The 9,860-nt window shown below is 40.0% G+C and overlaps 1 protein-coding gene across 1 annotated transcript in view; it reads right to left on the bottom strand.

Moving 5' to 3' along the window:
* Positions 1-6,140: 6,140 nt before the first annotated feature.
* LONP2 (lon peptidase 2, peroxisomal) overlaps positions 6,141-9,860 on the bottom strand; it is an 82,516-nt gene continuing 78,796 nt past the window's right edge. The window contains exons 14-15 of the mRNA XM_032486257.1: positions 9,589-9,779; positions 6,141-6,568 (exon numbers count right to left, since the gene is read on the bottom strand). Coding sequence (XP_032342148.1) covers positions 6,347-6,568; positions 9,589-9,779 — 413 coding nt within the window. The 3' untranslated portion in view covers positions 6,141-6,346. The remainder of the gene's footprint in view (positions 6,569-9,588; positions 9,780-9,860) is intronic.

Here is a 9,860-nt window from a genome sequence, read left to right as displayed (position 1 = left end):
CTCTTATGTGTCTGCTTTAGCTCTGAGTTTGATTAAAATCCTGTTATTTTCCTGTTCAATTCTGTACTTTATAGCCAAAAGCAATGTACCATATTTTGAAGTTTGGTAGGTAAGAGATCTGTTCTTAAAGTATAGCAGAAGAATGGGTAGATGGCCTCTGGAGTGCACAGTCTTGTTTTTTTCCTTCCTCTTGCTTACAGTTTGATTCTCATAACTCTGTTGGGAGGCTGATTAGTTACAATGCAGATCACCTTTTCCCTCCTTTAACAACAGCAAAAATGGGTTAATAAATATTTCATAGCCTAGTGGTTATGAGCCTGAGTTCTGCAGCCAGACTTCCAAGGACCTTCATGCCTGTGCTAGCTCTAACTCACCAGCCAGCTATGTGATTTGGGGCCTCAGTTTGCTAGTGTGTAAAATGGGGTTAATTATGATAGCTACCTCCGAGGGTTAAATGGGATACAAGTTACCTAGAACAGTGCTCTGCACATAATAAGCACCAGGGAATGTTAGCTGCTATTTTTATACCTATAACTAGCACCATCTAGTTAACTGTCGCTAGTTAACTCTGCGGCACCTAGCAAGAGTCTGAAATTGCCTTCGGTTGGCCAGAGATCATTTTCTTTTGTGTGTTCTTTATGGGTATCCTAAACATAGAAAGTCAGTTAAAGCTAGTTTGGACTTACCCCTTACCCCACCCCCAGTTCTGGACAGCGCAGTTTGCTTCTGTTAACTGTTCTCAGGAAAGACGGTTGTGTAGTTTCCTACATGAGCAGTGTTTTTTGAATTGGTTAGAACTTGTGCTTGTGTAGCCGTTTTTGTGGTGAAAGAGAACAGGTCAACCACCAGTGTATATCCAGGTCTGTTCTATTAGCATGTGTGGTTAGAAAAGCAGTTTTGCCCCCTCATTTAATGTATTGAATTACTTGTGTTTTTAAAATGTTTCTTTGATTCTAAAAGTAGTAGATGTTCAGTATATAGACTGGCACCCACAGTAGGGTCTGTAATCTTACTCATTCAGAGGTGACTATGAACATATTCGTATTTCTAATCCTTTATGTGTATTTACATGTGTTGATACACATTTATTTTGAAATCTCATAATTTGGGATCATGTAATTATCTTAACTCCCTCACACCCCCACATGTAACATGATCATCTAAGCATTTCACAGCTTTAATGATCTTGGAAAAAATTTGGGGTAACTTTTGTGAGGATTGATTATAATTTTATCCAGTTTCCCAGTGTTGGATATTTGCTTTGTCCAGTTTATCCAGGTAAATTTTTGGCTAATTATAAATAGCCTGTGAACATTTCTACATGTTTCCTGATTATATTCCTGGAATTCTTTTTTTTTTAAGGTCTTAATGTGTTTTTCATTGCTTTCTGGAGAGGTTTCAGTGGAAACTTACGGTAGCAGTGTGAAAGATTTTCCAGTTGGTGGTTACCTCATGTTTTGTTAAGTTATGCAAACTAAGATGGTACATTTAGTGTGTTTGATAGGTAATAAGGTTGACATTTTAATATTTGTTAACTATATTTCCTCTAAGTTGCCTTCATATTCTGGGCCTATAGGGATAGTGAGACCCAGAGCTTGATTTTTGGGTCCATTTGATTTTTGTTATCTGAGGTCTAACTCTTGTTCCTAAATCATCTTTATTATAATCAATATTCTACTTTCTCCTATTGATGTCCCCACCCCTTCTGGTATCTTGGTTTTTTCTTTCAGGGGATTGTATAGGGTAGGGGTAACTTTGTTCTTTTATATTCTTAAACTTTAATTTGTCTTGTTGACTCATGGACCAGTTTAATGTTAATGATTTGGTGATTTTTTTTTTTTTGCTTTGAGTGATTTTTATTATATAGTATGTATGACTTTTTAAAAGGCTCTCAGTTCTGCAAACTTTAACATGAATGGGTGTAGATGTTTTGATTCACCAAAAATCTTAGTTGTCCCCTTGCCCCACCCAACTCAAGAACTTTTATATCTAAGAGCATCTGCAATGATTTTACTAATGGCAGAATCTTATTTCATTCAGGTTCTTCTGTGGAAGAATTGATAAGTAACCCAGATTAAAAAACAAAACCTGGATCAAACTAGACATATGTGGGGGTCAGTCTGTGACTGCTGCATTAGACCAGAGTAAGATCAGACCAGAGAGGGTGAATGGTGTATGACTTACCAACTGGTACTGTAGTCATTTAATGTAGGTTATACAAGAAAGGTACAGATAGACAGAATCTTCTGAAAATCTGTAGACTGAATGCACTGCTAGAACCTTAGTCATCCCCCTTCCCACCTACCTAGCTTGCATGTTACAAAGGATTATTTGGTGGCTTACTGCTTACAATGTTAAGCTAGTTGAATCATCTACCAAAAGAAACAGTTACCTAAAAACAGCATCATTCCCCAAATTACAGTTTAATACTATCAAGCACCTACCAAAATATAAAGTGTGGGCTGTAGGTTCTTACTGCCTGGGCTTGAATTCTGACCCTCTTCTACTAACTTGGATTTAACCTGGCTCTGCCTAGTTTCTTCCTCTGTGAAAGGTATATGGTGTCTACCTCATGAGGGAATGAGGATGGCTGAGTGTGCTTCAGTCTTGGTGCTGTATCCTCATTGCCCTGCTGAACCAGACATTTCCCTTAACCTTATGCAGCTCGGAGTTTTCTTTGAAAATAATGTATTTTTTTTAGGCCTTTCTAAATTCTGGTATGAAAGAATATTTGGTTTTATAATACAGTCACACTTCGACACGCATGCACTGTCATGTCAAGATAGGATTTAGCCTAAAGGGTCTTAGTTCCTATTGCCTAGAAATGTGCTGATATTTTAGAATTGAACTTGTTAAAAATTTTTAATCTGCTTTTTAAAATTAGATCCAAGAATGTTGAACACATTCTTTAGCTCATTGGTAAGTACAAAGTATACCTAATATGTTCCAAAAAAGTGAATTTTCATAGCAGATAAAGCTTTTCCTAGATTAAAAAAAAAACGAAAAACTTGATACAGCTGTTTTAAAACACTTCCATGGCCATTCACTGTATTTCCCTATTGTGTCTTTTCAGGTCCTTTATATTAATTTCCTTCCTGTTTTGGTGCTTGAAAGTTTTTTTTTTTTTAGTAACAGCATAATTTTCATGGCAGTATCCATTAAATGTTAGTAAAACAAAAAAGCATAGCATTGGATATAAATCATCAAATTGGCTGACTGCTTCTACAGTCTTCATTTTTTAAGCTGCTGGGTAAAATTTCATGGAGATGGGCCCTTAAATACAACTCATTTTTGCCAAAATAATGTGAGTTTGATCATGTTACTGTTCATTAAAGAACAAACATTCATGATGTTTGCATCCAATAGCCCCATACAAAATAAACTTTGGATTTGAAAGGAGAATTGGCAAAATTAACATTCTTTGCAGTTTAGTGTCAAGTCCCTTAATTATAGGAAGGTTTTCCTCATTTTAGTGGTTGTTAAAGGAAAATACGAAGTAAGTCCTCTGCCCTCAGCAGTTGATTACCTCACAACCTGCTTGACTTTGGTAAGGTTTAAATGTGGACCGGTCACCTAGTACAGGGGCCACGGTGGTAGACATCAGTAGTCACTGTGCTCAGATGACAGGAATCAGACTCCTGCATTTCCAGCAGCCACTACAACTCAGATGGCACTGGAGATGGACGTGACTTTGCATCCCCACACTTCTGATGAAGAGGATCTGTGCTGTGACCAGAATGCAAATCTTGACTGATGTCAAGGGAAGAAAAGCAAAGAAGGAAATCTGTTTCACTCAGCACATACACTTTTTTTTTTTTAACCTCCCTCCCCTTATTTTAAAAAAAATTCAGGTATGTTTAGTATCCTTTAAAACCTCTCATGTAGTCAGGGGATCTAAACTATGGTCGCAGATTTATAAACTGATGTTAAACAGGATCAGTCACTTTGATGGCATCTTCTACTGTATCTGCATAGAGGAAATCAGAAGCACTAAAGATCTGTGTCTCTGACATGGTTTGCAGTAAGGTTCAAACAGAAGGGGCAGAGCCAAGTGAAAAACGTGTCCCCCCCGACTAGTACAGAATTTGTTGATTACCAAGAAAGCTTTATATAGTTGTAATACTTGAAGAGTCTTAAAAGCCCATACACAAAAGCATGGAGAGCACCGTTTAGATACACAGATTCCAGGCCCTCACCTCTAGGCCTGCTGAACTGGAATTTGACTTCAGCAGCAGTTCTCAAAAACCCCAGCTGACTGCGATATAGATAGGGGTCTTTGGGAAACACTTCTACAAACAGTCTAGAAGAGGATAATCAGCATTGTTAGTCATTAGGGAATGCGAAGCAGAACAACAAGATGCTTCTTCACACCTTCAGGGTGGCCATTATCAAGAATGAAAAGTGCTGGCATGGACTTGGGGAAATTGGAACCTCTGCGTATTCCTAGTGGGAAGCCAGGGTGGTTCTGCAGGTGTATTTCCAAAAGAATGAACAACAGACGAAGAGATAGCTGTAGACTAGTGGTAGAAACAACAGATGAATGAGAGTGTGGCATGTGCAAACAGTGGAATATTATTCAGTCTTGAAGAAATTCTGATACATGCTGCAGCAGGGATAAACCTCCACATGCTAAGTGAAATGTGCCAGATGTAAAAGGACAGCTACACAATGATTCCACTTACATAAGGTACTTAGAATAGGCAGATTTATAGAGACAAAATAGTGTAACGGGTCTAGGGGATGGAGGAATGGGGAGTCACTGCTGAGTGGACACAGTTTCAGTAAGATGATGACAAAGTTTTGGTTATGGCTAGTGGTAATAGTTGTACAACACTGAGTGTAATTAACATCCCTGAATTTAGTAAGGACAGGTGTGCTCATAGCTAGAGGGCACAGAATATGCCCTACTGCTTACAGACTGGTACAGAGCTGCATGCTCAGGACTCTCGAAGAATACAGGTAACTCCCACTTTATGAAGTGTGATGCATTGCCTCTGCTGGGTGGAACAAGGCAGAGCAATGTGGGTATCGATTAGCTCCCTCTGGTTGCTGAGAACAAATTAACATCATAGCTTCTTTTCCTCCCTTGTAAGATGATGGAACAGAAATAAAATCACAGTAGTGATAAGAGAGTGAAAGGCTGTCTAACTTCTCAGTGTTCGCTCACTCTCCCCAGATCTGGACTTGTCCTCCCAGAACGCATTCAGATTTTTACTAGCAAGCGTGAGCTCAGTATTTGGGTAACCTGTAGACCCCATTCTTATGCAGGAAATTCCAAAGTTTCTTTATGTATCTGTCCTTGTATTTTGTAGTATAGGATTCCATTACCGGTGGGAATAATGATTAGTCATTGCTCAATGTTATTTTATGCTGCATTCTAACTTTATCTTCATAGTAACACTGATGAGTACTACTATTTACATTTTAAAGGTAAGGAAAACTAAGATACAGAAAGTTTAAATGCCAGTAAGTAGAGAAGCCTAACTTCGTAGTTATCCATACCATGGACTGAGTCGCAGGAGAAGAGAGGCTTGGAAAGTCTACCAGAACTGGGACTGGCACAGGCAAACAAGGAACAGAAAAGGAGGGGGCAGTAGTCAGGCTAGGGACCATCCCAGGATGACGGCCGCTTCCCTCTGGAGACTGGACTTTTTCCTAAGATGACAGGCATTTAGGTTTTGCCAGTGTGTTTCTGTAATGTGTGCCCTCTGCCTGATAAAAATGACCAATGTTTACAGGGCGACTTCCCTCAGCATAAGAAGGGACCTATATTGGGATGTGTAGTCCTCAACGTAGAGTTTGCATCACCTGAATACTTTATTTTCCACAAAGACTGTTAATTGGCTATATTGTCACCTTTGCCCAGTTTCCCTTCTAAGTGATTGTTTTCAGGGTCCAATGAAGTCTACAGGTGAATCTGTTAAGGTAATGGTCTAGACCAGTGGTTCTTGACCTTGAATACTGACTGGGTGGCTTAGTGAAAGATTTATGGGTACTACCCCTCGAGTTTGATTCAGAAGGTCTGCTGACAGGCTTTGAGAATTTACATTTCTCACAAGTTCTCAGGTGTTTCTGTTCTGGGACCACATGAGAACCACTGTTCCAGACCTTTCCAGGGACAGTAATGCACCCACTAAAGGTAAGAATTCAATTCCGATTTTATCCATTTATTAAATTAACATTTCTGTAATAAACACTAGCCATCCCTTGAGTGAGGTGTGTTATTGCTGTGATTATGTTCACAAATCAGGCACATTTTGCTCACCCCTACTGGTGTGAATAAAATCATCCTGTCAGTACCTTCTTGGCACTTTAAAACTTAAAATTCTGAAAAGTTGATTTGGGCCTACAGTTTGCTATTTAAGAGACCGGGCCTGGTCTTGACAGTAAAACCGCCATCAAAAGCTGCATTAAGAACTTCATCCAGGCAGCTTGCTGTGACAAAGCTTAAATCCTGCCGGACATTGCCTGGGATTTCTTCAAGGTCTTTTTCATTCCTCTGAGGGATAATGACACGCTTCAGTCCTGCTCTGTGTGCTGCCAGCACTTTGTCTTTAATTCCACCCACCTGTATGGAGAGAAGAATGCGATTAAAGTTTATGGTCATCCTCAGGCTGTGGAAGAAACCCTGACCCACATTTCTTTCACAGCTATTTTAAAACATCCAAATCGTCTTCCCTTTTAACAGCATGAGCCAGGAAATCCACTAAAAACATTAATGGTAAGTTCTTTACATTTCAATTAGTATATTAAGTCCTTTTAATGGGAGAAACTAAATTTTTGATAGGAATAAGCACCTCTTTTGTCTATTATCCCTTATATATTGTCAAGGTTAACATTTATGTTCCTGTCTACTCATAACACTCTTGTTTGTGGATTGACTCTGAAAAAGCATTACATTGTTTGGACCATAAATACCACTCCTACACAGCTTAGCTGCATGCCAGGGTTATTTCCTTCTGTATAGGGTTAAAGCCATGATGATCTCTGTGCCACCTGATGAAGAAAACATATTCCCAGGTGATCCAGGCTCTCATGGTGGTTTTAAAATACGTCCAGAATGGATGGTCCCTTCAAAAGGTGGAGTCTAATTCCCTTCCCTTGAATGTGTGCCAGGCTTAGCAATTCACTTATAAGAAAAAGTGTGGAAAGTGATGCTCTATGACTTCCAACATTAAGTCATTAAAAAGTAAGAGTTTCTGCCTGGATCTCTCTTGAATCTCTTGCCCTGGAGGTCACCAGCTGCCATGTCTGAGGTCACCCAAACAGCCTATGGAGAAGCCCTAAGGTGAGAAACTGGGGCCTCCTGCCAACCAGCACCAATTTGCAGTTATGAGAGTGAACCATGATGGAAGCAGATCCCGCCGCCCCAGCCCACCTTCAGATGACTGCAACCTGGCAGATATTCTGACTGTATGGTAAGAGACCCTGAGCCAGAAGGGCCCAACTAAGCCTCTCCTGAATTCCTGACCCACAGAAACTGAGAATAAAAAAATACTGCTTTGGGGTGGTGTGTATGCAGCAACGGATAACGAAGGAGCACGCCACCTAGAACGTGCGATTCCTGGAGACGCCTTCTCGGGAGTGCTCCCGCACTGCTGCCCCGACACTGGCTGTTCTGCAGGCCCTCCTGTGCAGCGGTCATCCTGCCCCGTCACTCTCTTTCCAGGCCTTTTCTTTATGAAGTTGAATTACACTTCCAAGATACCTTCTTCAGAAAGTATAAGATAAACCAATTCTGTGCATGTATAAAAATGTCTGTCTATGTTGCTTTCACACTGATTGGCCGTGCATACAAGATTTGATTTAAAATCATTTCCCCTCAGTTTTGAAGGCACCGTACATCCAGTGTCCCTGATGAGAATGCTCTTTCCTGGGTGATCTGAAGAGTCAGGAGGATGAAATCCTTCTTCCTAGTTGGTGCAGCTCCTTTCAACCCGAAGATAACCTTCAGTTCTAGGAAACGCACCATTATTTCTTTGACATTTTGCTTTACTCCATTTTCTCTGTTTAGTTAGATGCTGGGTCTGTCATATTGCTTTTTTCTATTATTTTTTTCTAAATGGTTCTTTGACCAATTCTTAAAACCACAGTTTTAAATCTAAGAGCTTTGTCCTATCCTCTGTTCTTGAGTTATGTGTTCTCTAGCCTTAGCAGGTCTTTCTTTTAAATGCTGCTGCTTTTCTCTGCGTCTCAGATGGTAGTTTCAACTGCAGGCTTACTCAGAGCTGCTGGGACTCTCCACGGGGGTGGGGAAGCCGCTGCCTGGCTGTGATCTGCTCTGAGAGCAAGGGACCACGTGGAAGAGCCATTTGTTCTGTGGACATTTCAACCAATCCCCTGGTGTCTGTTTCCCACCTCCTTCCTGTTCTCCTGGTCTGCACCTTCTGGCTCTGAGCCAGTGCTTCTCACCAGGTTCCTGCTAGGAACACTGTCTCTCCTTCCAGTTCTGTTTCAGCAGCCAGGACACTTCCATCTTCTAGAAGTTGGCTGAACTATCAGCTGATGGCTCCTCACTCACTCATGACTGTTGGAATTTAGTCCCTTTATTCCTTGCTTAGCCCACCGTTTTGAACTGGGAAACTGAAGAGTTTATGGTCAGTAAAGCACCTGTTCATCTCCCTTCAGTAGCACAGCTAGTGTTAACCACTGCTGTCTCCTGAGATGCAACGGTTCCTGGGTCAGGTGAAGAAAAGAGATCAGCATTCCTTTTGAGTGCAGATACATAGTTATATCGTAATAAATAAGCTTAGAATATGACTTCCTGGTTGAATTGAACTTAAAAACTTTGGGAACTGAGAGCTAAATTGTTAGTGATCTTAACTGGTGATTCTATGATCTACTTTCACCATTACCTCAGAAAATAAAGGCATTTTCAGAATAAAAAACATTCCTTCTTTTTTTTCCCCTCATTTCGGTGTGAGCCTGCCAAAACTTAATTGCAGACAGGTGCTGCTAACTAGTGACTTAAACCTCTAAATGATCTCTCAAGTTCTGTGCATTTTTCAGTGTATCATAAGTAATTACGATACGGACTGGAGCCCCAAAGCCCCGTATGTACAGAACTTTTTCAAAATTTAGCAATTAGGCATGGTTAGTCTTTACTACAATTTCTCTTTTATACCACTTCTTTTCCATAGATTTATCAACTACAGTAATCGAAGTGATCTACAGGGGGACAGGAGGTCTCACAGGAACTTCAAAAGGTGAGAATTGGGCTTAAAGTTTTAAAACAGCTATTTTACACATAGGCAATCTATACACTTAACAATTTGTTAACTAGGACAAAACCTCAAATCTTCTTCACCTGAACAGCAGATACTTCTGATGCCCAGGCTGGTATTTTTTCCCTCAGCAAGTCTTCTTTCTTAGTAGAAGGGAAGACATGGGGAAATTTGTCTGTTTTCCCTTTATTTGATCAAAATTTAAAAAGCTGAATTACAGGTGTAAAAATTCAATCTGTGTTTAAAACTAAGACATTCATAGGAAGAAGGCAAAACACTATTAATTTAAATTTTAAAATACTATTAATAACCTTTTTTAATTTAAAATTTTAAAAACCATATAAATAGGTTTCTTTATACTTACTGGAAGAACAAGACCTCGCAGTGTGATTTCACCAGTCATGGCTACATCCGAACGCACCAGCCGCCCACTAAAAAGTGAGGCGAGACAGGTTGCTATGGTAACTCCTGCAGATGGTCCGTCTTTTGTGACAGCTCCAGCTGGGAAGTGCAGATGGATGTCTGTGTTCTCAAGAAGATCAAAACTTCCAGAAGCTTTAAAAAAGGGAGGAAAAAAAAGGATTTTAATGTAGAAAAATTAAACCTGTTTCTTTTTCTCCTAAAAAAGAATATCAG

This window comes from Camelus ferus, chromosome 9, assembly GCF_009834535.1.
Source record: "Camelus ferus isolate YT-003-E chromosome 9, BCGSAC_Cfer_1.0, whole genome shotgun sequence".
NCBI classification, from domain to species: domain Eukaryota; kingdom Metazoa; phylum Chordata; class Mammalia; order Artiodactyla; family Camelidae; genus Camelus; species Camelus ferus.
Note: the sequence above shows the minus strand (reverse complement) of the source record. Positions and strands in the feature narration are given on the sequence as shown.